The 27,898-nt window shown below is 36.8% G+C and overlaps 2 protein-coding genes across 11 annotated transcripts in view; both read right to left on the bottom strand.

The window, feature by feature from the left end:
• The window catches only part of IPO11 (importin 11), a 99,420-nt gene that overhangs the window by 17,194 nt on the left and 54,328 nt on the right, over positions 1-27,898 (bottom strand). For 6 of the 9 annotated variants that reach the window (XM_087759632.1, XM_087759635.1, XM_087759634.1 and 3 more), the window contains 5 exons: positions 22,393-22,472; positions 21,675-21,755; positions 17,111-17,206; positions 14,780-14,893; positions 13,785-13,906 (listed from right to left, as the gene is read on the bottom strand). In XM_087759632.1, coding sequence (XP_087615758.1) covers positions 13,785-13,906; positions 14,780-14,893; positions 17,111-17,206; positions 21,675-21,755; positions 22,393-22,472 — 493 coding nt within the window. Of the gene's footprint in view, positions 1-3,266; positions 3,388-8,285; positions 8,398-9,294; positions 9,602-13,784; positions 13,907-14,779; positions 14,894-17,110; positions 17,207-21,674; positions 21,756-22,392; positions 22,473-27,898 lie in introns of those variants that run through there. The other 3 variants (XR_015705228.1, XM_087759639.1, XM_087759638.1) reach the window with 3 other exon arrangements.
• On the bottom strand, positions 839-9,584 carry LRRC70 (leucine rich repeat containing 70). Of its 2 annotated transcripts, XM_087759645.1 has the most exons (3): positions 9,484-9,584; positions 8,286-8,397; positions 839-3,387 (listed from the first exon to the last, which is right to left on the bottom strand). In XM_087759645.1, the coding sequence occupies exons 2-3, from the start codon at positions 8,368-8,370 to the stop codon at positions 1,442-1,444; spliced, it is 2,031 nt and encodes a 676-aa protein (XP_087615771.1). In that variant the 5' UTR covers positions 8,371-8,397; positions 9,484-9,584; the 3' UTR covers positions 839-1,441. The 2 variants fall into 2 exon arrangements, with proteins under 2 accessions (XP_087615771.1, XP_009462495.2); XM_009464220.2 differs by lacking the exon at positions 9,484-9,584 and having other exon boundaries at positions 8,286-8,480.

Here is a 27,898-nt window from a genome sequence, read left to right as displayed (position 1 = left end):
CCTGTCAGATTTCTTCAAGAACTAGGTTTGTTCAGTCTCAGACTTTGCCCACTCTGAAAACTCCTCTCTAACAAAGGCACAGCACGACAGACTATCAAAACATTGTTCTCCATTCTTCCTTGAGAAAAATGATCTAACTGTAAATTGTGTTGCTTACAAACCAAGTGGCTGCAGTCTCTAGGGCACAGGCCTGTAGAAGACAAACAGTATCTATAAAAGTAAGGCCCATTCAGGTAGCTGAAAATTTTACAAGATTAGACTATTTGGAACGTATTTTTATGACTTTTTCCTGAATAAAGTTTGAATTACTGGAGTAACAACAATAAAAAAAAAAATCACAGAAATTCAGGTTGAAAATAAAGCCACAATACACTAGACATAACCTCACACTAATGTAAACAGAACATCAATATCCGAAATAGAAATAAAAAGTTAAAACAAATGCAAACTATATAGTAAAATAATACCCATCTTTTGAAGATGAATCCTAAAATTAGGTCTTCACTAAGAAAACATACTGTGACTTGACACTTCCACATATACACCACAAATATGTAAAAATCTTCAGCAATTAATCTAGAATTTTATATTTAAAGTGTAGTATATTTCTTCAGTTCATACCTCTTATCCAGCCAAAAAATCCCTTGAACTATTACTATATAGATGACAAAAATATCTTTTATTGACAATAATTAACTAGCTGTATTACCTTAGACATAATAAACTTGGCTCAATTTTTCAATCCAACAGAAATTTAGTTTCCCTATTAACTCCAGTTTCAGGTATTGTCATAAAATGATACAGATACACACTAACAAAAAATTCACTTTAATATATTCATTATACAGACTGAATACACAACTTTGTATATTAAAATGTCATAGGTATGAATAAAATTTGTATCGTTTTGTATTTTTCTTTTCCTCAAGACTTTGAACATGCTAGATGTAAATATGCTGACTTTTTTTCCCCCGTGATGATTAATAGAGGCATTACAATAAATAAATGAAGCATTGCTTTTTTTTCTCATTCCCCCAGATTTCTTGGCTTCATGATCCTCCTAAAAAATGGATGCTTTGCTTGCTTCAAGTTAGCTATGGAATTTCTACAGAAACTTATATCATTAAGTACTGCAAAATAAAAATAAATATATGTGTACTTTATACTGCAGGTATATTTGAGTTATAGGTGAAAGATTCTTACAACAGGGACAGAGGATAATATACCTATCCATGTCAGATTTAAATGACATCTAATAAAAATCAGTAAACTTCAAAATATTCAGGAAGCAAATGATGATGCAGAACCCAAATTATACCATTTTCCACAATTCTATCAACTAGTTGATTTTAATCAGTGAATGTATTTTTAGAAGATTGAGTTCTTGATTTCTTGACATTTCAGATCACAATAAAGTTAACATCAGATCAAATGAGAAAAATTACAATGATGAATGTTCAAACAATATGACCTGTGCCTGACTTTCAGATGCTGTTCGCTTGAGCAGCCTAATTTGGTCCAGTTCTGAATGCCCCATTGAATTCCGAGTTAGAGACTGCACTGGGTCAGTTATGTTGTATCTGCCAGGCTGATAAAAACCGTAATATTCTATTCTCTTTTCCCCTGAGTTTTCCAGCACCTTTAGTTTCTGCCGAAACTGAATAATTTTACAGGTTAAGAACAGGATCACAGCACAAGCCAGAATGAAAAAGGCTAGTAAAATGTCAAAAGCCTGATTCAGCTTTTCAACCTGTTGTGTACAAAGCAGGGATGTTTTTAATGATACAGGAGCAGCATCTGTTGGAAGTAAACCTTTTTCTTCCATGGTTCTGTTAACAGGTATAATCTGTGCTGACATTTGCACCGGTAATGTTGATAATACTGTAGTAGCCCGGGATGGAATTTCAGCAGCATTTTCTTCATAGGGCAACGGGTTAGCAGATGTAGCTGTAGTTCCTTCCCAGAAAGCAACATATTTAGTTCCTGCATTGACAAACTGTTCAAACTGTTCAAATGTATTGTGTCTGTTTCCCTTATGCCACGCCATCAGCAAAGTGGTAGCGCTGTGATGCACACCTACGGATCCTAGACTCCAGGCTGTTTCTGGGCTGGCAGTAGGGCTCCTGCAGTTTGCAAACTGAGTCCACTTAATGTAATGCAAAGGTCTACCACGCATACTCAGGGGATTCTGACAATGAATTTTTACAGAAATAGAAGATGACGCTAGCCAATTAAGTAACCCAAGCATTTTGCAGCTGCAGTTCCAAGGATTATAATTTACCTGTAGATGAGTTAAAGACACTAAGGGCATGAGCACTTCAGGTTGTAACTCTGTAATATTATTAAATGCTAAACTGAGTATTTTAAGTGACTGTCCCATTTTTTCAAAGGTACCATCACCAATGCTGGTTATTTTATTTCTGTCTAGCTGCAGATACATTAAATTGTTCAATAAAGTGAAAGTGCTGGAATTTATATTTTCTAAATCATTATGACTTAAGATTAACTGGCTAAGGTTGTTTAATCCAAAAAATCCATTTACAGCAATACATTTTAGCTTTACGTTTTTTAAAGACAGATATCTAAGCTTGTTAAGTCCTTTAAATGCAAAAGGATGTATTGATCCAATGGGATTGTGAGACAAAGAAAGCCTTTCAAGATTTTTGAGCCTTCCAATAGCATTCGATGGCACAATTGTTAAGCTGTTACCTTCAAGGAACAAATATGCAAGGTTTTCAAGATGATGAAATGCTGAATCTGATATCCGTGAAATCTTATTATTGGCTAGGTTCAGTGTTTGGAGACTTATCATTCCCAAAAAAGTCCCACTTCCAAGGACACTGAGACGATTTCTTTGAAGTGTTAAATATCTAAGAGAAAGAAGATCACTAAATAATCCTCTGGGAACAAAAGCTATTTGATTATTCTGAAGGTATAAACAACGAAGATTGGAAAGACCTTCAAAGACTCCCGGATCAAGGCGTTTAATATTATTGTTATTTAGATGCAAGTAGCACAGTTTGGGGAGTTCCACAAAAGCTTTCGGGTGTACATGTGAAATACTGGAGTTATCCATGTAGAGTGCAGCAAGCTTCTGAAGGCCTCTTAGTTCATTTTGAGTGACACGCGATATATTATTCCCACTGAGGCACACAAGAATTGTCGTTTTTGGAAAGTTCCGCGGGATAGCTGAAAGCCCTAAATTACGACAGCTAACTTGTCTCCCTGTGCAGAGCTGGCAAGCAGCTGGACATCCAAGAGCCTCCTTCTGGAGCAGCAACAAAAGAAAACAATTAAGGATATACAGGAATGCTCCCAGGCAGGGTGGAGAACTTTGCAGACCACACATATCCCTGTCTTTGGCCTTCTCACTCATCTCTGACTTCGCTAGTAGAGATAAAAAGAAGTTTATAAATATTATTAATTCGAAAGTTTAAAGATTCTGTGTGTACAGTCTCTACAATACAAGCATTGCTTTCAAGATTAGTATTTTACACATTCTCCTCTGACATCAAATAAGCAGTTTAAAAAGAAACCTTACTAAGTATAAGTTTGAACTGCACTGAAAAAATTTTCAAAGTAAATGAACAATGAAACAAATGTACTGCCAACCTAGCCAGAAAATATTTAATTGATTGCAGCATAAAAGCAACTAAGCTACCAAAACAGCTTCTAGTAAATTCAAAATACTGTTTATTAACTATTTTTTATAGTTAAGACTGACTAGGTTTCAATAGCATTCAAGTAGAAATGCCAACTGGAAACAAGTTTCCGTTCACTGGCAGCTCATTTATAATTTGAATTTTACTTTTATAAAGCTGAGTTACATTCAAAATAAATAAAAACAATTCCTTACCCCAAATCTGAAGTTCATTATTTCTGTTATTTTGCTGTTTTGCAGTTAATTGGACTAAGTTACAAGCTGACCAACTACACTCATTTGTAAAGGCAGTATTGCCGTACTAGAGTGCTCACATTTTGCCCCAGGATTTGCAACTGTTTGCTCAGGAAACTAAGAAAGAAGTGGTTAAAGTCAGGTTTCCATGGATACAGGAAACCCTGGGACAGGAAGCCATTTTATCTGTGCTTCAGAAGTATTGTTGGAAAGGAAATCTCAATGATTTGTTTCTAGAAAACCAAGAACTATCTTAGTTTGTAACTGTTGCTTTTTTTTTTTTAAACTACTGTTTTTAACTAGGAGAGCTCAAAAGAGTTTTATCTAAGTTAGGTATAACTTTTAGAATAAAGCATACCTATTTGTAACAGCACTATTGCATTATCTGTAAATCCTCTATCTTTCAGCTGGAATCTGAAATGTTTTATTAAATCAATAGCAACACTTACGCTGTTCTCTCTCTGTCCGCAGAGACAAACTGCTGCCACCACACACAAAGACACACACCCTCCAGTGGCCCAGGAGAGGGAGAAGACGGAGGTCGGGAGGGCACAGCCCTGGTGCCTCCTGCACTCCGGCAAGACACACCCTGCCAGCAATCCCAGGGAAGCCAGAACCTCATGATGTGGTACTAAACTGCTGTGTGTTTGTTGTATTTGAGACGTGACCCAGGCATTTTGGTATGTCTCACTGTAAGGCAAATTTATCCACAGAAAACTATGTATATTCCGATAGCCACACCTTTGGTCCACAGCTTTCGTTTCCTGCAGTGTCCCTTGTGCAGTTAAACACTCAGTACAAATGTGTGTGCTATAAATATCCCCCTCGCTTAAGTACCGGAGATTACATCCTCGTTTATCCATCACAGGGACTAAATACCTGCAAAGTCCAGTCACATAAGCAAAGGGGGAAAGGGGAAACCAGAAAATGAGATTGTAAATTAGAGATTAAGCCTACAAACAGCAATGTAACTATAAAATCATGATTTATACTGTAACAAGGCCTTCCACTCAGCAAAACGAAGATGACAAAGCCCATCAGTAGCCATAGCCAAGGAAGAGACACAACAGCAGAAGGACCAAGTCACTTCAGCCACAATGATCTCACACAGGAAGCACGAGTTCACATAACGGGCAAAATATCACCCAAATATCTTTGTCTATAATAATCCAAGCTGAAATGCATGCAGCATATGAGCAAAGGAAGCAGAATAGACAAGGATATGCTTTTAAAGAGGTTTTCTTCCAAATTCTGCCAAAAGAAACTTATATTTCTGAAGTTTTCAAAAATGTTTTTGACCATATATAACTGGTTGTTTATGATTGAAATCTGTAAAACATTCAATATCAAGAGAAATACTCCTTCAATTTTTCAACTTAAGCTGGCCAAAATTGAGTTGGGATAGAGGGGAATGTTTTAAAAACAAAAGAAAGCAAGAAAACCAACAAAAATTAACCACCTTCAATTCTATCTGAGTCAATACCTCTTACAATATCTAGTCTAAAGTAAGAAATCAGCAGGACCAGTAAAATGAGTCCATGAGCCACTTTAGACAAAGCCTGTATCAGTTACAACCCAGAATTTGAACTGCATTTGGTTCTTTTTTTCTGAGACCATTAAACCAATAGGAAAACTAATGGTTCTTTAAATTTAACCATTTATTTTCACATTCTGATTTTTCATGGTATTTAAAATAATTGTTGATATAAAGGAAAGTAAAATAAAATGGCATGTCATTTCCTTAAAAGGAAAACACTGCATGGTTTTGAACAGTTCCCAGGATGAGCAGAGAAGTATCCCAGACAGGGCAGAGAAAACAGCAGGAGTAATTGAAAAATATTATCAGGTCAAATAGAGTCAGCTGAGGGGAAAAACAGAGATTGACCAAAACCAAAAAATTACTTCAAAAAGGAAATTACCTCCTACCTAAGCTTCACTACTTATTTATGCTGATCTTTACTTGGGTAAAGAAATTATTAAAAATTATTTCTTCCAAGATGTGCTGTGTGAAATCACCCCATAGGGCTAAAAGAAGCAAGTCCCAATCTAAAAAAAAGTTTTAAAAGACAAATGTTAATAGATCTCCCTTTTTGCAAAATGCCAGAATTAACATATTTAGAAAGACTGAAGGAATTGCTGAAGCTCTATGGGATATCAGATAGCATGGAAATTTAAAGAAACCAATAGAGTAGTGGCCAGATAAATGAAAGCTGGTGCCCAGTAAGTGGCTGAATGTCTCTGTGGTCTTGCAGATCTGATCGGATTGTAATTTCCACGTAATTGCTTCATTAATAGTACACACTATTAAAGTATCTGAAAGCAATATCTGTTAAGAACGAGATGCAAAATAACATGCCACAACTGATACCATTTTGGGGAAAACCATATAAAAGGCTGGGAGACATACGTAAGAGTATTTCTCAAACCGGGTTGTACTTCAATAAATAAAATTCATTACTAGTTGAAAACTAAGGAAAACATTTAAACGGGAAAACTGCAAACATTTCTTTCAAACAAGCTTAGGCAGCTCCAATAGTGGTATATTTTATTCACTGCAAATTTTGTTCTCCAGTGATAGAAATACCAGGTTTATATCAGAATACAGCTTCACACGGCAACAGATAAAGTTATTTTTGAATCCTGAAGTGAATTTTATCTTAATATGCTACCATTGATAAAGTTACCAATGTCATTGCTTTTTAACATATTAAAATCTAGCTCAACAACAACTCCTTGTCAATACAAGCATGAAGTCTGAGCAACAGCAATTTGTTAAATTGTGCATAAAATGACAGGTCAAAGTAACTGGAAGAACGTAAAAGCACTGCACCCAGTGCAGCCTTTCCAAACCACCTCTTATTTTCTCACTGATTCCATGTTAGATTAAAGCCAATATAATTCAGGTTATGAATATTAGCTAGCATAAAATAGCCACCCAACTCCAATTTATGCGTAGCAGAAAAACATGCAACAAGTTCAGAAAGAGGTTCTAAAGTTACCCATCTTTAAAATGTATTAAAGCCAATTTTAAAAGACGGATTTCATTCTCATAATCACTACAAAATTATGTTAAAACTCACAAAACAGAGGAAAACCAACTTTTAGCACTGCAATTAATTCTTTTGAATAAGAGTGAAACTGTCTGTTGCCCTCCCACCGTGTACTTAGCAAGTACCTCCTCTTGCAGGTCTTCCTTCCTTCTGCTTTTATTCTCCACAGGTGGGCTATGATACAACTTTCTTGGTTTGTTTTCAAATAGCTATCACCTTCTGCCTACATCGTTCTCCACATATGACCACAAGTCAAAGTAATTCAGCTACTAATCTACTGCTTGGGTAGCATACACATCAACATTTAATCTCATTTCACCTACCTACATCCAGTAACATTTGCTGTGGACACCTTATTAATGTTAACTTATTCTGATAAATACCTCAAATATATAATAATATAGAATATAGAATATAATATATAAAATAAATACCTCAAAACCCTTTTTTGTTTTTCTCATTATCATCCAGATTATCTCAAAATTTCTGATTGTCTCAAATATTACAGATACCTCCTAGTATTTCATATTCCTGCCTAAGTAAAAATATTGATTTGCTGCTTCAGTTACTGAAAATTTCTCTGTTTCAGAGTGCTACTCCACTCTCATTATAGCAAGTGATAGTTACAAAGGGGAGGCACAGGCACAAAAATTGTAATACCAAATTAATAACCCAGCAAAAACATTCCTGTTTAATAAACCCACAGTACTAAACATTTGTATACGTAAACATACATCACAAAATCTATTTGAAAATTACGAAGCTGTCTTTGTAAGTTATTTTCCTTTTTAACCTTGGCATTCATTATTTTTGATTAAATTATCAAGCAGGTTTTGCAACATCCTGAGAAACAGTAAGAAGTGAAAAATATATAATTATTTTTCCCATTGAGGATAAGAAAATAAGTTTCCCTTCTATAAATTTTATTTGGCTTTAGACTCTAGTAAAATAATATGACAGAAAGCTCTTATGAAACTAAAAGCTCACTTTGAGAAATTGCTAGAGAAATTTCTCACCTAGTAATAAAGAATTATTGCATCAATGAACTGCATTTGTCAGGCAAACTGACAAAAAATAGTCTTCTATGGAGTGAGCAGTAAGTCTGTGAACAGAACAGTAACATGAAAAGGCTGGCCATCAATGAAATCCACAGATGTGATATGCTAAGAATAACTATATTTATAGCTTCAGCCTTTACTATTCACTGCAATATTTAGTAAACTCTTCAAACTACAAAAGCAATATGAAATGTACTCAATATGTATGCAATTCAAACCAAAAGGTTTAAAGAATTCAAAGCAAAGTAATTTCCCAAATTTCAACCAGAATAACTAATTCACCTTCTAGAAATTGATTCAAAACTAAATCCAATTGTACAGCTTTCAGCAGCACACTGCCTGCTAGCTCAGGAGACAGGACAGGCATGCACTTGGCATTAGCAACTGATAGCTTCTAAAAACATGAGAAAAAGAGAAAATATAAGCAATTAGTGCATCTCCTGAAAACTGCTACAGAGAATACTCACACACAAAATACAAAAGCTATTGCTTCCTTAAAAATACAAACATTCTTTACACTAGGCATTTCCTTAATATTGAAATCTGATATTTTGTTTTAAACCCTCACTTTCTCATTAAACTGTTTGAATATGAGATGTTAATTTTTAAGACAATACTTATTTGCAGAAGTTCTTGTTGTGCCATGGGTTGTGTTGTTACCCCTTTTTGGTATCTTTATCATAATAGTCTGTCACTGTTAAGAAAAGACACCAAAAAAACTCAGCTACTCTCAGTGAGTCTCAAATTTCACAGAGTACAGGGCAGAGAGATAAGTAGGTGTACCAAAACAGCTCAGAACAAACTCATGTGGAAAACCAGCTACAAATCTGTATTAATTTTTTTTAAGTTTGTTACAATTTTGTGATTTTTACACATTTTTAATAATATGCTATAGTTTAGTCACTGCTTATTCACTAACAAATTTGCTAACATGTAAAGTGCACATTACAAAGGACAAATATAAAAAGTTTGAAGAAAGCTATTTATTCCATTATCATTTTTTGCTGTCTTTTAATTATATAAAAGATTCAATTTTAGGGTAGATTATATTTAGAAGAGTTTTAGGAAAGACTTCTGAAATTCTTTATATAGGCCACAAACAAAAGCAAAATATCAGGAGCAATCAATCCCTTATGACTGCAGTTTGATTTCTGCAGCAGTTCAGCTGCATTTAGTGACATAATCCCTTGTCATCACTTGTCACATTTTCCCTTGTAAACAAGCCTTACGGGTCCTAGGGGAAATGGTAATTTGTTCCTGACCAGTCCATATGAACCATTAGGTGTCGGAAAAAAAAAATTAATGGAGATTGTGAACAAGGGAAGTTTAAAGAGTGCACCCCCTTGCCAATGCTATAATGTGACATACAATTAAGGAAGTTGTAGTACTGTATGTAACACTCTGAATGATGCAGACTCTGATACTCAGTCCAAGACCAAAGCCACATTTTTCACTCATACCATTAAAACCGCACCGTTACCTGCAGGCAAACTAAACAAATCCAAGGCCAAACATGGATGACAATTCCAAATTCATAATTTAAAGAGGTCCTTTTAATACTAGTAGTCTATTAGATGCCTGGGTGAGCACACCTTTGACTAAAGGAATAAAAAAAAAAAAAGGCGGGAGGAAGTTAGGGAAATGGCTTCAGAGTATCATCCCTATAAAGAAAGGAGGATGTACAAGTTAGTTATGTAACAAATTCTGACTTTATAAATGAGGACATAACTACCCTGAAGGAGAACATGACATTTTATTAGGCACTTTCTTGCCATTTTCTAACATTACATATAGACAACTTCTTGAGAGAAAAATTAAATTTCTAACAAAGTAATTTTAACAAATGACAGAGTAAAAACTTCTGTAATAACCTAATGAAGATTTATAATTGCATACTGTAAGTACTTATACTCATAGAATGCCAATTATCTAATTGGCAGAACTCATACTAGCTGACATATCAGATTTGATACACAGTGAGAAAAAGCAGACATTCATTTACATAACGATTAGAAATGAGCAGAGCAACCTGGATAACCTCTTAGGCTCTTAACCTTTTCCTCACAATAGATTTTCCAGAAAAACACGTTTGACTCAAAGGGGAAAAATCAACACTGACATCTGGAAATACTACTCGTGTACCACAAATTAAAAAGGAAAAACAAATGATCAACTTAAATACTTTGTATTTCAAGCTCAGTAAAGTAGAGTCTCCTCTACTTTGGAGTGGTACCACTCTACACTGGTAGGTCCACCAAGAATGAACCTATCCTCAAGCACCAAAATCAGTGGACTGTTTTGGAAAGCACTGACTTTGAGTAAACACAAACTTGGCAATCTCCCATTCAGAAATGATAGGCATAGCATTAGTAATACGTAACAGCAAAATGGGGGTGCTTAGCTTTCAACATGGTGTCAAATGCTACCCGTGCTTACAGTTAGGTACTACACCAAGCTGAGCTAATTATTGACACAATATCTTTCCAAATTCTGTTTACATTTCCTATTAGAGACTAACATACTCGTATCACTCTTAAGCATCTTTCAGTATTGTTTGTGTTCTACCAAGACACACAGATAACAGCTGGAAGAGTAAAGAGAAAACTGCTTTGCTAACTAAATCATTATAAGCTTTCAATATGCCAAAATAAGGACATTCCAAAATACTGTAATGCTGACATTGTGCAAAGTGACAAAAGCACAGTAAGCAAGCTGAGGAAGATTATTTCCAGATGTATATACGTATGAGAATGGGAAGAGGTACAATTTTAGCCACTTTGGTCTCATGAAATACAAAGAATGCTGAAGATGTGTATCTCAAAATGTAGCACCTGAAGACAGTGGTGGGGGCCCACATGCTTTCCACAATGGCCTAAAGAAAAGTTAGGCTGCTGCTCCTGGCCACGTTCACTAGGCACTATTTTGGGGACCAAGGGCACATCTAGTAAAACCCAACTACATCTACTGTACTGTACTAGAAGAGTACTCTTGAAGCTGTAGGTTCACAAACAAGCCATTAAGATTGTAGGCAAACTGGAATATGACTGAACTAGACTAGGAAATTATGACATATATGAATGTACTCATCCAGGTTGCTGTCACCTCTCACGTCTCACACCCTAGCTCAGATATGATTCTCCTCCACCAACCTTTCAAGTCCTTCCATGTTTTTCAAAAAACCCTCACTGTTCTAGCTATTGTGTGTCTATGAATACTTCCCTCGTGCTGAACATGGAGACACCGTTACTCCACAAGTGTATCCTTACTGTCTAAATCTTGTTACTGGACCCTACTGTTATACACATCAGTTTAAAGGTCTTTATTTTATGAAGTAACAAAAGCTTTTAATAAATAAATGAAAATGCGTGTGGATAGATACAAGTGGCAAACAGGGAGCAAGAGTACAAAATATCGAAAATAATATTAATGCATATATCAGTCAGACACAAAAACTAACATTGAATGGCCAGGCTCAGCAAATGCAGATAATTAGGTAGTATTTAGTTTACACAAAAACCCTAAGTAATACCAGGAAATTACTGCTAAGTGAAAAGGTGCTGCAACACACTAATCAGGAAAGAAGCAGTTATTGTGCCTTTTTTAATATGAACTTCTAAGGACTACCACAATGTGCAGCTGTGTGTAGGAAGATAAACAGGATGCTGGATCGAAGGACTATATGCATACATGATAAAATGCAATGGTACTGTTGGTACTAAAGATATGTCATTGCATCTGTCTCTGGATGATATTGCCTAGACAAGAAAGCTTTGTTGGCTAATAAACTGTCCCTTTATAGCCTTCTTAGTCCTACTAATTGGCCCGAGAACCACTATGAACTACAACTACTCTGCAGCGATTCCCATCTTATCTGCTCTAAAATCCTTCACTCATGGTGCTGTCATAGGCACTATATTGGAAATAGGAAATTATTTTGCCATGGTGGTTTTACATGAATAACAATAGAAGCTTTAGCTTCCTGCAGAAAGTCCCAAGTCCACATATGTATAGTTATGAACACTACTAACTAGAAAAGTACCTAAAAGCAATGAAGTAATACTATAGTTTAGAGAGCGAATAAAAAAAGGTCACTCCTTAATATTTTCCCCAACATTTTAACCATAAAGCAACTGTGAGGGAAGAACGAGAATACATGTTATCTTCATTTTTCCCCCAGTACTTTTGTCTATTCCCTCCCTTTCCTCTCTAAAATAACCCAATGCTCTTGGGACAGCTCCAGCTATAGGCTAGAGGAAGAAACTGGCAAAACCAGCAAAATCCCAAGGAAGTGCTAGACACAGTGCAGATGTTTGTTTTCCCTATAGCAGAATCTTGAAAATCTGAGCTCGCTACTGGTACCATGCCTGACCATCGCACAGGAGCAAGCTGAGGGTAGAGCCTCACCGTCAGTTCGGCCTTCCCCAGCGAGCCCCTCTCATGGCCATCCTTGGGAGACAGAACTTTGTTCCGTCTCTGCAGCTGAGAAATCTTCACATGTTCTGTCTGAAGGTATGTTTGGCCCTGGTATTCCATCAGTTGTGTAGTAAAATTTTTGTAACTTTGACATAAACATGTCCACTAAAGAGAGGCTGTTTATTTGAGAAGTGGTTTTCTTAAATGATTTGAGTATCTGAAAAATAAAACTGCCATTTGCAGAAGGTTTTATTATGTTAAGGACTGCCACAAATAATTGGCTCTTTACAGCAGAAAGTTTGGAGCACCTGACAACACCTCTCTAAGAAAATTTGGAGTAAACTCGTAAGTAATATAATATCATTACAACTACTGAAAAAAACCAAAACCTTTCTAATAAAGCAGCTGCTTGGTTCACCTTTGGCTAGATGTTTGTCCTGATGATCTGGGACAAAAAAGGAAAGCTTCTGTGCACATTAAAAGTAATCAAGCCTCTAAGTTTTACACGTAAGAGTTCCCTGATTTTTTTAGGTAGTGACTACATATTCTACAGCTTTACAGATACTAAGATAGCTTTAAGATTTGTGAGCAACATCTAAATTCCCATTAAAGAATACTTAAGACTTTTCAGGAAATCCAGCAGACTAAATGTAAACTCATGCAGTCTTGTCTTCCCGACTTTCATACAAGAATAATCTGCAGGTAAGTATGGACTGAACTCTCACCTAAACATGTGTTATACATGAATTCTAGTAGTGACAATTTAGAAGTCAGTGTAACACTAACCAGCATTTTAGTTAAAAACTCTTACTTTGTATGTATATTCAGCAATGACGATGGCTAAAGAAAGGATAATAGTAAAAGCTGCTTGCTATAGAAATCTATGGTGAAAAAACAGTTTCACAGCCTTTCACAGCAACTCTTGCATTTAACGTCACAAAGGGGAAAACCAGGATGAAAGTTCAGATCTACCCACAACAGGAAAGCAAACTGAACAAACATTGTTCCCTGGAAGGGACACTAAAATACTAACAAGCCAACTAAAGCAACTACTTAATCCCAGATAAAAGAAACTGCTAGTTCAATATTAATATGAGAATGGACCATAAAATATGCTGTGCCATTTCCTCACTTTTACTAAATGACATTTTCCATGAAATAGAAAGGTTACTATTTTGCTATGAAGCCAAATAAAAAGTTAATATAATGTAGCATGAAAATTCTACCTTTTTAAGTTTCTCTTGGCAAAAAAAGAGGCAATAAAACTACTTATATTGGAATATTTATCTGCAGAATTGTGAAATACCTTAAAAGCCATCTTAAGGGCCTTCAAAGCATTCTTATTTAAGGCATTGTACATTTGCTTACCTATTCAATGATGGCAGAAGTGAAAGCAATGCCAAAGCAGAAAGTTTTCTTCTTTCTGGCTGAGTGATGTTATCCATCCGATCAACCCACATTTCAATCATGTTACCAAGAATTTGGTCCAACTGCAATGGGAAACAGAACATTCCTTTTCATTTATGAGCACTTCAGCATATTTAGAAAATCATTTATTTTAGTTTTTCTACCAACTGAATATATTATTCAATCCGAGAAAGACACCACATGTATACCTGACAGTAGCAAGCAACAGGTATTTTCTAAATTTTCTATGACAGTACTTCCAGGCCCTGAGCCCCCCTCACCATTAATAGTAACCGAGAAATTAGAAATGCATTTAATTCATAGACGGAGCACTGATTCCGAACAGTCAATTACTAAAACAGTTTTCCTATAACAGTCTAATACATATAAAGCATATGAACTTACTCTCTGGTTTACCTCCACTGGTGACAAATAAAAAAAAAGACTTGTCTTTACCTGTTTGAAAACTGTGTTATACCTAAAGATAAGAAAATTACTAAATTTCACTTATAGTAGAACACTTGTAGCAAAAGAACCTCAGTAATCTCATCGGTGAAACCGGAATACACTGAACCCGATAATCCTAGAAACTCAACAGAGAATGATTGGATTGTTATCCCTGCTGAAAGACCCATCAAGACGGCACAAGGAAAGAAACTCTCACCCTGCAATACTGTGCAAATTAAAGGAGTTTATATGGCTTATTGTGGGATGCAGTGGGAAGAGAATTTGGAGATTGTATAAAGCTTTTAATGAGATGTTTTAAGGTAATTGTGGGAACATACAAAACTTGTTTCAGGATGTTCAGGGGAAGGACCAAAGGAGGGGAAAGGGTCCCTTTCCAAGGCGGACTGGGGAGGAACAAGCATGGAAAACAGGGAAAAGTTCTTTCAGGTCAGAAGAATGCAAGACTTCCACATGCAATCCAACTGAAATACCAAGACAAAAATCCTTACCTCCTGACCCAATTCACATGCCATCTGGCTCAAAAGTAATGAAAAAAAACTTGCATTTTGTAGTAGAACTCTACCCATGATCCCCAGATAAGTTGACATCACCACTGGGTATCTCTGAAACAAAAGTAAACCAAAACAAAGGGGGCTTAGTTTAATTAAGAGAAAAATACTTAACATATAGAGCAGAAATACATAAAGGATGCATGCAAGTGTTTTCCATGTATTTTATTAAATTTGAAATTATAAATTGTAATTTAAAAGCCTCTAAGAACACAAGACTGAGCGAGCAATCACTACCAGAGTTTCTTGATTCTTACAATAGGAAAACTATGAAAATCTCAAAGTCAGTTTCCTCCAAACAGCCAAGACAACTCACAGGGTGATCTTACTTTAAATTTAAAAACCCATATCTTAAGGAATAAACAGTATATTGTACTGATAAAAAATTACTTTCAGAGTTCGTTATGGTTCTGTGCTGGTTTTCGCTGGGGTAGAGTTAATTTTCTTCACAGTAGATAGCATGGGGCTATGGTTTGGATTTGTGACCAGAACAGTGTTGATAACACAAGGATGTTTTAGTTACTGTTGAGCAGTGCCTACACAGAATCAAGGCCTCTTCTGCTTCTCGCACCACCCCACCAGTGAGTAGGCTGGGGGTGCACAAAAAGTTGGGAGGGGACACAGCTGGGACAGCTGACGCCAAATGACCAAAGGGATATTCCACATCGTATGACATCATGGTCAGCATATAAACTGGGGGAAGAAGAAGGAAGAGGGGGACATTCAGAGTGATGGCGTTTGTCTTCCCAAGTAACCGTTAGGCATGATGGAGCCCTGCTTTCCTAGAGATGGCTGAACACCTGCCTGCAGGTGGCAAGTAGTGAATGAATTCCTTGCTTTGCTTGCATAAGCAGCTTTTGCTCTACCTATTAAAAACTGTCCTTATCGCAACCCATGAGTTTTCTCACTTTTACTCTTTCAGTTCTCTCCCCCATCCCAGCAGTGCGGGGAGTGAGCGAGTGGCTGCGTGGTGCTTAGCTGCCAGCTGGGGTTAAACCACAACAGGTTCAAAATACCATTTACAATGTTAGTAACATTAAGAAGTGCTTAGTATTTCTGAAGTTGTTGTTACTTATTTCACTGACAGAAACTATAACACATCTGCCAATAACTAATTTGCAAGTGTCTCAAAATTAACTGTATACAGTAATAAGCTCATTAGTTCATTATCTTTTATTACTTTTAATTTTAGAAGAAGCTACAGATTTCTTTGTATTAATTTCAGCATGTAAGAATGTAACAGTAAGTATTTTGTAGAATTGCCTACTTGAAAAAAAAAGCTAACATTTACCTGAAAAAGTTAACCCAGATGAATATCTTTTTGAATAGGGAACAATGAATTTATTACATTGTAATAATCCAGTCTCCAGTTTTTTATCTTCCTAAACTGAAAACTGTTCAAACAAACTGTCTTTTTTGTGTTCTGTACAGCAAAAAGTACATTGCTAAGTCATATTACTTGGTTTTAATCTTGGAAATATCTTATTTAACTCAATAATAATAGGAGCCAAAAACTGATATCTGAAAGTCTTCAAATCTGAAAAAAGCAAAGGTTTTGATCAAAAAAGTCAAAAGCATTGAGAACTCCACCCACTGATTCTGCTGATTAAAGTATTTTTTTTCTCCTGATAGTACTGCAAGGTTCAACAGAGTTAAAGCATATTTGATTTTACTCCTTTTTATGTAACATGGAAATTTGTTGAAGGCAAAGAGAGAGAAAAGGGAGAACTTAAGACATCTAAGGAAGCAAAATCTTAAAGCTTCTTCTATCTCACACAAAACATTCTCACATCCTTCAGCTCTTCATATTAGATATGTCAGTTAGAAAAAGAAGGTCAAGTCAACATTCTCCTTGTCCAGTCTATTTTTCTCTGGTGGAGGCACACTTAAACAGGAGTAGTATAAGTGTCTTTAAAAAAACCCAACAAAAAACTCCAACACCTACAAAGGATCTAACTAAGCACAGAGTCATAGCACCTTATCAGTGCTAACAGTCAAGGAACAGTAGAATAACATTTGTGTTATTCATTTAAAATAAACACTACATGACAAAATAAGTGATGGATATGTTGCTTTAACTCTTGCACTACTATGTTACTTTTACAGACTTTTAAAATAGCTGTTAAAGATCTATCATGCTCTTAAAACATGAGAAAATGCAACATCAATACGAGAAAATGCAACATCAATATGAGAAAACTGGGCCAGATAACGGAAGGTACTTTCCTGTTCAAAAGGAAAAGTAGAGAGTAGTTAAAGAGTAACTCTTACCTCCCCATCTATAATCCCCTTGAATATTGATGGCAGAAGGGGTTGAAACATTTGAGGACCCAAAACAGGGTTTACTTTTAGGACATTTTCCACAACCTTAAGAACAAAAGCGAATTAGACAATTAGTTAAGTACATTTAAAAATCTTAACTGAAGCTTTAAAACTACATATGCTGGTCCATGTATAAAGTCCTGGCAGGATTTTTACCATTAAATACCAGCAAACCACAGAATTGCTGAAAGTATGTCCTAGTGAAGTATCCTGCAAACCTGATCTGCACAATGAACCTGATGAAAACTGGCATGCCAAGTGAAACCCACCTAGCCAAACACTTTCTCATCAGCCTCCTCCTCGCCCTGGCAAAGCTGATGAGGTGGGTTGGAAGGAAGGACCTTGATAATGCTCCAGGAAAAGCAGCTTGATGAGGGTGCCAACCATATGGTGGGTTGGCAGGGAGGAGTACCAGCAGTTTAAGGCTTATTTCCATACCTTTGTCCTGTCACTTGTTTTGAAGAACCGTTGGTTAGGACCTACCATCATTTTGCAGGTGATCAAGTAACCACAAGTGCTCTCAAATGTGCTATGCTCTGCACCATGCCCTGGTTCCCAGTTTTTGCATTCTTTACCCTTTGCTTCTCAGCTCTTTTTTTCCCCCCATGAGCTGTTCCCTGAAGTAATTTTTTTCTGTTCTTCAGGCTTTCTTTTGCCCAGCTGTTGGGGCACTCCTCTTGTACGAAGATGGAGAGGGGAAAAGGCTGTGAGAATAACAGGCCAGTACATGTTCACTCCTATGGGTAGTAAAGACAGAGACCACACACCTATACACTGATGTGTATAAAGCATAAAGGTACCTCCCTTAAACACTCTTCTCAGTCTCCACCTTCTTTCAGCTCAGAGGGACTTCCACAAGGAACTATTCTTCTGTGCTCTTGTCCAGTCTCCCCTAAATCTTCTTTTCTTTTGAACCTTGTTCCTACTAGCTTAATTTAATGCCCTCTATTTCATGCCTAGAAAGAGATGTTAAATGGTTGACCCCTTTCAATGCCTCTCAATTTTGTAGACCTTTAATATACTCTTATACGGAGGTGAACATAACTTTCCCCCCCCACTCATCTCTTCCTGGTACTGCAAGTTTTGGCCAACTCAAGTTTCTTGTACAGAGTCTTTTCAAACCTTTTATTACCTGTCTCAGATAATAAGAAAATCAAGTAACGTCAAGCCTCAGCGATCTTGTGATAAATCATCTTAAAAGTCCAAATTAGTGTTTTTCAACCTTATCCATTTATTTACTATTCTAATGTCTATTTTCAATCCAGACAAAGCCATTTATAGGAAAATATTTCACAGAATGCTTCCAGGTGCTTCTGTTCCCAATATTTATCTTAGTGTTTTTTTGTTTAACAAGTCAGCATAGTGATGCCTGACAAAACATTTTCGTTTTTGTAAGAATACTTACATGGATTATAGCTCAGTTATCCCTCTGGAAGCAAGCACGTGTACTAGGAAGGTGTTCGAAGTTTACTGGACAAACCTTGTCGTTAATGAAAGGCCACACAGGGAGTCAAGTGGATAAATGATACTATATCATAGAACCACAGAATGGTTTGGGTTGCAAGGGACCTTAAAACTCATCTAGTTCCAACCCCCCTGCCATGGGCAGAGACACCTTCCACTAGACCAGGTTGCTCAAAGCACCATCCAACCTGGCCTTGAACACTTCCAGGGAAGAGCATCCACAACTTCTCTGGGCAACCTGTTCCAGTGCCTCACCATCCTCATAGTGAAAAATTTCTTCCTTATATTTAATCTAAATCTACCCTCTTTCAGTTTAAAGCCATTACCCCTTGTCCTATCGCTACATGCCCTTGTCAAAAGTCCCTCTCCAGCTTTCTTCTAGGCCCCCTTTTGGTACTGGAAGGCTGCTATGTGGTCTCCCCAGAGCCTTCTCTTCTCCAGGCTGAACAACCCCAACTCTCTCAGCCTGTCTTCACAGGAGAGGTGCTCCAGCCCACTGATCATCTTCATGACCCTCTTCTGGACCTGCTCCAACAGGTCCATGTCTTTCCTGTGCTGAGGACTCCAGAGCTGGTCACAGTATTCCAGGTGGGGTCTCACCAGAACAGAGTAGAGGGGTAGAATCACCTGCCTTGACCTGCTGGTCACACTTCTTTTGATGGAGCCCAGGATACAGTTGGCTTTCTGGGCTGCAAGCACATATTGTCAGGTCACGTTGAGTTTCTCATCAACTAACACTCCCAAGTCCTTCTCAGCAGGGCTGCTCTCAATCCATTCTCCACCTAGCCTGTCTTTGTGCTTGGGACTGCCTGACCCATGTGCAGGACCTTGCACTTGGCCTTGTTGAATGAACTTCATGAGATTCTCACAGGCCCACCTCTCAAGCCTGTCCAGGTCCCTCTAGATAGCATCCCTCCCCTCTAGCATGTAAACCACACCACACAGCTTGCTATCATCAGCAAACTTGCTGAGGGTGCACTCAATCCTACTGTCCATGTCACCGACAAAGATGTTAAACAGTGCTGGTCTCAGTATCAACCCCTGAGGAACACCACTCCATATTAGCAGCATCATTCCATTTTAGAGATCTGATTAAAAGCTGCTGCATCAAACATTTGCTTAACTATAGACTCTAAATAATAGTATTGATAGAGAGGAATTGACATTTTAAATTCCAGAGCTAGAGTCCTTAAGCTCCTCATAGCAGGAACTACAAACAGGGAGGACTATCAGCTTCTCCTGTTGTTTTCTGTCCTAGGATTCTGCAAGCAGTTGTGCAATCCACCAGAGAGGTAGGGATCTAATTTTTTTCCCTCCATTGCATTTATAATGAACTGAATTCAAGTCCAAGTTTTTATAAGCAACACAGAGTGCAGCCACTGGAAACGCAAGTAGTTATACTACAGTTACTATTTGACTATCTTTCAGTGCATACTCCACTTCCTGGAATTCTTCAAAAGGCACACTTAAAGTATCACGCTTAACATTTCAAAAGCTTATGAATTTCATAACATCTCTTTCATAATACCATTTGAAGTTTGTGTGAAAATAGTTTTTTTTAGTACTTTGAAAAACCTCTAGCAACTCTGTTTAAGCAGTTGTTGCCACTACAATAGCAACTTATGCCTAAAACAAAGACTGTCTGAACACTACATCATGGTACAAATATAAGTACACTACACAAAGGAATGTGATAGAGTACATAAATCCAATATTCAATTGGCTCTAGACCTATTAGGTTCTAGCAGCCATACAGAAATGCAGAAAAAAATAAAAAGTGAATCTTGAACATTTGGTGCTTGTTTAATCATAAAATCACCCAAACAGTTTTTATAATAATACTCATATGTATACAGACTTATTACTTAACCCTTATCTTGCCAGTTTTTCAAATGTGCAGTTACAAAAATTGAACTACATGATTATTTTTTTATTGGTATTGAATATTGAAAAGGAAAACTGATATTAAAAAAATAGTAGATGTTACTATTGTTGTTTGTATTAGGGATCAATACTGGTGGATAGAGTACAAACAAAACTCAGATTTCTGTGGCTAGATATGGCAATTACATAATTACCTTTGCACATTTTGATTAGAAACACTCATAAATGAACCTAGATTATTAACACACAAGTATGATTTTGACTTTAGGGTTGAATCATTTCTTAATGTTGCATTTTTGTCCAAATAATGAATCTTTTTTTGAATTCTGAACAAAGCTGAAAACTGAATTAAGACAACTCTTAAAACTCGTTAATCAGATTGATTTTGCCTTCTGATTTTGTAATTAGAAGTGTAAGTATCTTTTGTGTTATTTTGTGGTACTCCATTCTAAAATTCAATTAGAAATAAACAACTTTGATTAGCTTTCTACAACTTCCATGAGTCAACTGATAGCCAAAGATTAAATCAAGTTACTTTGACCCAAACACAATCCTTTTTTTGCGACTCAGTGCTCTCAAGATTTTATATACATAGCATTATCTTTGCAATGCAGTGATTGGTCATCTGGCTGTTTAAGTGTGCTGTTGCCAGGCTGTAGAACAAACTGTTTTCATGAAGATCCAAGCCCTCACTAACCACCTTCCTCTAGTAATCTAGAAAATAATCAAATGGGAAAGATATCAGGGAATCTTAATCTAAATACATCTATACAAAGAGGACTCAAAGTAGCTTAGAACTCATTTACCTAAGGACAACACTTTGGAATTGCATGAAGTAAAGAAAGCATTGCAGAGAGGGTAGAAGAACAGTGTGTTAGGTGGTTACCTTTTAGGGTGCTATATTTAAGGCTATACTAACCTTCTCTTGGGAAAAGTAGTATAAAAATATAGGTATGTATATACGCACTCTTTATACACACACACTTCAAATATGTCATTTAAAACACCACTGACTCCAATGTCAATGTGTGCTAAATAAACTGTTTCCTTCTACATGTTCTACATTCATCATACTTGAAAATATTACTCTAACCTGACAAAACACTAGCAAGAATAACAGATACACAGAGCTGAATATCTAGGTATTATTTTTATTACACTTTACCTTTAAAACTTGAACTTGACCTTCAGTAGTTATGTCCTTCAATAGTTCACAAAATGACTGGCATAAGTCAGCAGCATACATCTGAAAATTAAATGAAAATGAAGGTATTATGCAAACACATTTTATATCTACGTATATATTTCAAAAATCAATACATTAGGGATTACATATGTCCAAAGACACAGCTTCTCTTCAAAGATCTTATTTGCTAAAATGCTCATCTTTCCTGAACTAATTAAAATCTAATCTAAGCATTTTGTTGGTTTTTTTTTTTTAACATTGCAGGTTTTTTAAACAATCCATCTCAATCAATTTTCTAATGAAGGAGGTGTGAGAACAAGGCATAATATCTCTAGTTCAATTCTTAGTAGAATTTATGATCATAATTTTAATTTGGTAGGATAATTAGAGTAACTATTACTACCCCACATAGGAGCTTTTCAGGTACAAAAGTACTAAATCAATCCACAAAATATTCTAAATAATAATCCTAAATAAAAATAACAATTCTAAATCATAATCTTTCTCAAATATGATTTGATTGAGTGTCCACCACGTGCCACAAAGAGCTAACATTAGAACAATATGCTTGTATACACATAAATGAATAAGACTATAAATGTTTCTGTGTACGATGTTTTCCAACATGAGAGAAAAAAATAATTTGCCAGTAGGGAACTAAGGTGTTGGTATGAGTCTTTATATAATGGTAACATACCTGTAAAAATTCAGATGATGATAAGAAAATATAAGCATTGATGATCTTAAAGCAATTTTTGAGGTTTTCTGAACTCAGCTCTGGAAAAAAAGAAATCACAGTTCAGAACCCCAACACCAAACTGAAGTACAACTAAAACGATTTGCTTCTAGAAGTCTTTTTCCTCACACAGCTTTTAAGTACCAGATACCTACAAATAGAAAAAAGTTATCTTAGATTCAGTACCATTCAGATTCTGCCTCCCTGACAGAGACAATAACAAAAGAGAGATGATAACAGCTCTCATGTTTTCAAATGGAAGCACAAGAAATCCTATGACCTCAAAAGCCAATGCTAATAAAAAAAATAAAGGTCAAGTTTTGGATGTGATAGTGGGCTAAGATGATATTAAAGATGGAATAAATTAAACATGTACTTAAGAGACCTGCAATTACTGATAAATGATCTCTCTCACATTTGAGTCAGTAAATGCTGAGTAGAAAGGGCGAAATAAAGATTGCAGTTCTGTTCTGCTGACCCAGGTGCCACATCAAATGGCATTGAGCTTTTGGACTGAAACACGCTAAGCTTTAGGCTATACCTTGAGTATTTCAGTAAGGAAAGCATATCCATTTAAGTGGTAGATATACACAGCAGATGGTGTACTGCATCAGTTTGAAGAGAGAAAAAAAACCATGTCCTCGGGCAGTACCTGTGAGACTGTTTTTAAAAAAAAATCACCCCAGGACATCTATAAACACAATTCATAGCAAAACAACAGGATTCAAAGATTCACATGGAGGTTGATACTAGCACAGAAAGACAACAGCCCTCGTTGTCTGAAAACACAACAGAAGACCAAAAAACCTCAAAGGGCTTGCTAAATTTTCTTAAAACCAGTTTGGGAGATAAGAGTATTCTTGGTAAAGTAAGTGGATTTCTCTTTCACCACCTTTAATTAATATTCCAATAAATTCATCATGGAGAGCCAAGACGAAAATACTTTTATATAAGTTTTAAATAAAGTTTCTCACCAATTAAACTAACACCAGCAGCTGGCTAAGAACTGGTATGTCTTCCATGGCTTACATGAATGCAGCCTGTATGAAAGTGTGGCTTACACCTAGCGATGCTTATGTAGAAAAACTTCCACAAAAAGTATCACATGACAAACTACAGATGGTTTTTCATTATAACATCTGAAAAGTTCTAAGGAGTTTTAGCAGTTTCTCTTCTTTTCCCTCCCATTAGAAAGAACATTAATGCTCCTGCTATCTAACATGGCCATTAGACAGCTTTGAATGCATGACTACTTTCACATCTCAGTGCTTGGACAGGTGATGTCTTGTTATCACTTATTTTGAATATTTACATATCTTGACTTGAAAAGAGATGATTTTTCACCTATCCATCCAATATCCTCATCAAAAGATTGCAATACATCTATAAATTAGCTTTAATAGCATATTACATATTAAATGTCACACATTTCTTGAAGTTACTGCATTCTCCTTAGAGGTCTGCAGATTTTATTTTCTTCTTACTGGATACAACCATATTTTAAGTTTCAGGCACTGATGCAGTAGACAATTCATAAAGAAACAGTCATATAAACATGAAGTGCTACCAAGCTTTCCAGCACTCCATTCTGTGGTAACTGATACAAAGGTAATAAACTACGAGTAGCAAAATTGCAAGAAGTAAGTTATTTCAGGACAGAAGAAAAAAAACAGGTAAGAAAAGTGTCGTAGAAATGATAGAATTTCAGTCACTCATCTGTGCATAAAACTCAATGTTTAGTGAAAGCATTTTTCTAGAAAGATATCACCTTCAACTGATTACATTTAAAAAACAATTATGCATCAATTCTCTTGCCAGGTTTTCCTGTATCAAACATTTATTATCTGAATTAATTAATGCGCTCCTCCAGGTTTTGTTGGGGATCAGAGGAACTATTCGGTTCCAGTAATCTGCTTTTTGCCATTACCATTACAAGTATATTATTATACATATATATTATTTTATATATATAAAAAATATACTTTACAAGTATACTATATATATATAATATTTTTATCGATAATCTTGATGAGGGAATTGAGTGCACCCTCAGTAAGTTTGCAGATGACACCAAGTTGGGTGGAAGTGTTGATCTGCTGGAGGGTAGGAAGGCCCTGCAGAGGGATCTGGACAGGCTGGATCAATGGGCCGGGGACAACTGCATGAGATTCAACAAGGCCAAGTGCTAGGTCCTGCACTTGGTACACAACAACGCCATGCAATGCTACAGGCTTGCGGAGGAGTGGCTGGAGAGCTGCCTGGCTGAAAAGGACCTCGGGGTGTTGGCTGACAGCCGCCTGAACATGAGCCAGCAGTGTGCTCAGGTGGCCAAAAGGACCAATGGCCTCCTGGCTTGTATCAGGAATAGTGTGGCCAGCAGGACCAGGGAGGTGATAGTGCCCCTGTACTCGGCATTGTTGAGGCCACACCTCGAGTACTGTGTTCAGTTTTGGGCCCCTCACTCCAAGAAGGACATCGAGGTGCTGGAGCGTGTCCAGAGGAGGGCAACGAAGCTGGTGGAGGGTCTAGAGCACAAGTCTTATGGGGAGCGGCTGAGGGAACTGGGGTTGTTTAGCCTGGAGAAGAGGAGGCTGAGGGGAGACCTTATTGCTCTCTACAACTACCTGAAAGGAGGTTGTAGTGAGGTGGGGGTCAGTCTCTTCTCCCTAGTAACAAGTGATAGGACGAGAGGAAATGGCCTCAAGCTGCGCCAGGGGAGGTTTAGGTTAGATATTAGGAAAAACTTCTTCACCGAGAGGGCGGTCAAGCATTGGAACAGGCTGCCCAGGGAACTGGTACAATCACAATCCCCGCAAGTATTCAAAAAACGTGTGGATGTGGTGGTTAGGGACATGGTTTAGAGGTGGACCAGGCAGTGAGGTTAATGGGTGGACTCGATCTCAGAGGTCCTTTCCAACCTTAATGATTCTATGATTCTAAGTACAGCACAGGCACATTAAACCTGATGCTTCTTGAAACAGTTACGCCTTGACTTTGACCATATTCCCAACCTGAAATTGTATCAGATTCAGCTGTCATTTTAAGCAGTTTCAGTGCAGAAACTCATCCATCCTCAGAGAATTAATGTATTCCTCCATTCCACATTATTCAATCTGGTGCACCAAGAGATGGATTAAAGAGCCTCTGCAACCCCTCTACAGGGCAATTACATTTCAACAGAATTTCAACTTTAGCAGCAGTGCTGACATGAAAACGAAATATGACAATTATGTTGTGAATGATTATTGTACATCAGTGATAGCACCACAACCTTTGAAGGAAGGTCAGTTATGCAAGTGGAATCAAGCCTTCATATCAAATGCAACATTCTACTCCTGTATCTTGAAGATTAAAGGATAGCATTGATTACTTTAAAAGGCAAATCTAATTGATTTGAACCACTCCTCTGACATCCAGTTCCAATAGCAGTAGTATTCTGAAATGGATACGAAAAGCTCTTTTCAGAAGGACAAATATATCTGGAAAGGAACAACTACATATTACTTTCAGACTAGTTAAAAAAGAAAAATCAAAAACATTTCTATATTTTTCCCCTTTCAGTTGACTGTTAAAAGTTAAAGAGATATCACTGCACTGACATAAACCTACGGTGACATATGCCACAAGCCTATGACATGGTCATGACAAAAACATGTTCAAATAATGGAAAGTCTAGTATGAATGAATGAATCACTAAAAAAAAAAAAACATTAACTAAATTTCAAACCAATTTTTTATGCATCACACATTGGAATTGCTTGCCAACAGATAAACATGTTTTAAAAAAATCTCCTAAAAGATGCAGCAGGAGCAACGGCAAGCAATTACTTCTCTAGGCTGTAAATTTAAGTTAGGAATGAAAGTCAAAGAACGCTGAAAGTGTATTCTTGTCAATAAGACAATCAGCTCCGGAAGAGAGAGCACGACAGGTGGCAGCACAGAGGCCTTCAAAGTTCAGGTTTCTAAGGCTTTACTGGTGGGCGAGGAAGCAATGATAGACAAGCAAGTGCTTGTGCAGTACATAGTCTTGGCAAGCATCTTAAGAGCACTTAAAAAAAATTGTGCAACAGATGATACATTCACTTGCAGTCATCCAAACATGCACTCACCAAATGGAAAAAAAAAAAAAAAAAAAAAAAAACACAGCAACACCTTTCTATTAAGTGGTATCTACAGCACACTTCAAAGACCACCAGACATAATTTGCAAACAGTATATCTCATTCAGTTTTATATCACTTTGCCAAAGAAAACATCCTGTTGTAACACAGAAATCATAAATCAAGTTTTGTACTTCAATGGTTAAGCTAAACTCACGAATCCAATGGGAGACACTAGATGCTCAAAGAGCTCTTAAGGATCCTGAATCAGAACTGGCAATCTATCACAGCACATCTCCTGAATTTTCTGAAAAAACACTGTGTACAGTCACAATCAAGACCCACAGGACCTTGTCCACAAAAGCAATCTATGCAAAGCAAAAGCTACAACACAATGAATAACCAACAACCTGAATCATATACAATCCATCTTGTTGTCTGTACCTCCTTAAACATAATCAAATGGTCTATTTTTATATAAATGGCTACCAATATTATTTTCCACAGTCCCTTTGGGTCTGAGTTATCAAAGCTGCACTGTATCTATTTACACACACTTTTTAATTCCCACAGAAATTTGTCCCCTATTATTGTATATGAGTAACTCTAAGAAGTAACATCTATGCAAGACTTAAAAATGCTATAATCTGGCCACAAAGAACATAAAACGCCTTCTCTCCCTCTCTAGTTTGATGACTTCTTGCCACATCTGCTTCCTCCTCTTCAGCAGGGCAGGGTCTGCTATATACCTCTAACATCCAAAAATCTCATGTATGAACTTGTTCTCTTCCTCCCTCCCAGCTCTTCTAGTTCAACCATGTCGACCTCTAATAGGACCCTTTTTCTGAAGGACTTAAACGCTGACACAGCAGTTAAACCCACCAGAAAAATAATTCCATTGCCTGTATATTAGAGTAATTCCATTCAGTAAGAATAAACTCAGAAACTAAAGGTCAGGAAGTTCATATTCCTTACACTGTATTTTCAACAAAATCATCTTCTGGAGCACCTTGTTGCTAGTTCTCCACCCTGCTCTGAAAGACATAAGCAAGGCAGTCATCTACTCAGAACTTCCCTTTACCAGATCTGCCCTTCGGCTTCCACTTTGATAACTTAAGACTGTATTGAGAACCAGTCTCAGAGAGATTTTTTGTGTTGCCTTATCTCCGACAGTTAAGGCACGCAAGACTTTGCAATTTTGAAACTTTAAATTTGAGGATCTAAAAATCTGAATGGATTTCTGCATTTGTCTAACTGAAAACAGCAGACTTTCCAGTTAAAACGCCTTGTCCTGACAGCTACGTCACCATAGTGAGAAGGATAGGAAATGTTTGTTCTCAAGTGCTGGAAGTTTCACGTGAATACTGC

The sequence above is a fragment of the Nipponia nippon genome, unplaced genomic scaffold (assembly GCF_047370975.1).
Source record: "Nipponia nippon isolate SJK-2023a ecotype South Korea unplaced genomic scaffold, ASM4737097v1 scaffold_20, whole genome shotgun sequence".
NCBI lineage: Eukaryota > Metazoa > Chordata > Aves > Pelecaniformes > Threskiornithidae > Nipponia > Nipponia nippon.
This window is presented reverse-complemented; position numbering and strand designations above follow the sequence as displayed.

What these genes read in the sequence shown, in the direction of transcription:
- LRRC70 (XM_087759645.1), bottom strand. Translation starts at nt 8,370, where the DNA reads ATGCCTGTCCTGTCTCCTGAGCTAGCAGGCAGTGTGCTGCTGAAAGCT. An exon ending in TTTGAATCAATTTCTAGAAG is followed by an intron (nt 3,388 to 8,285) that starts GTGAATTAGTTA and finishes TATCTCTACTAG; the next exon opens with CGAAGTCAGAGATGAGTGAG.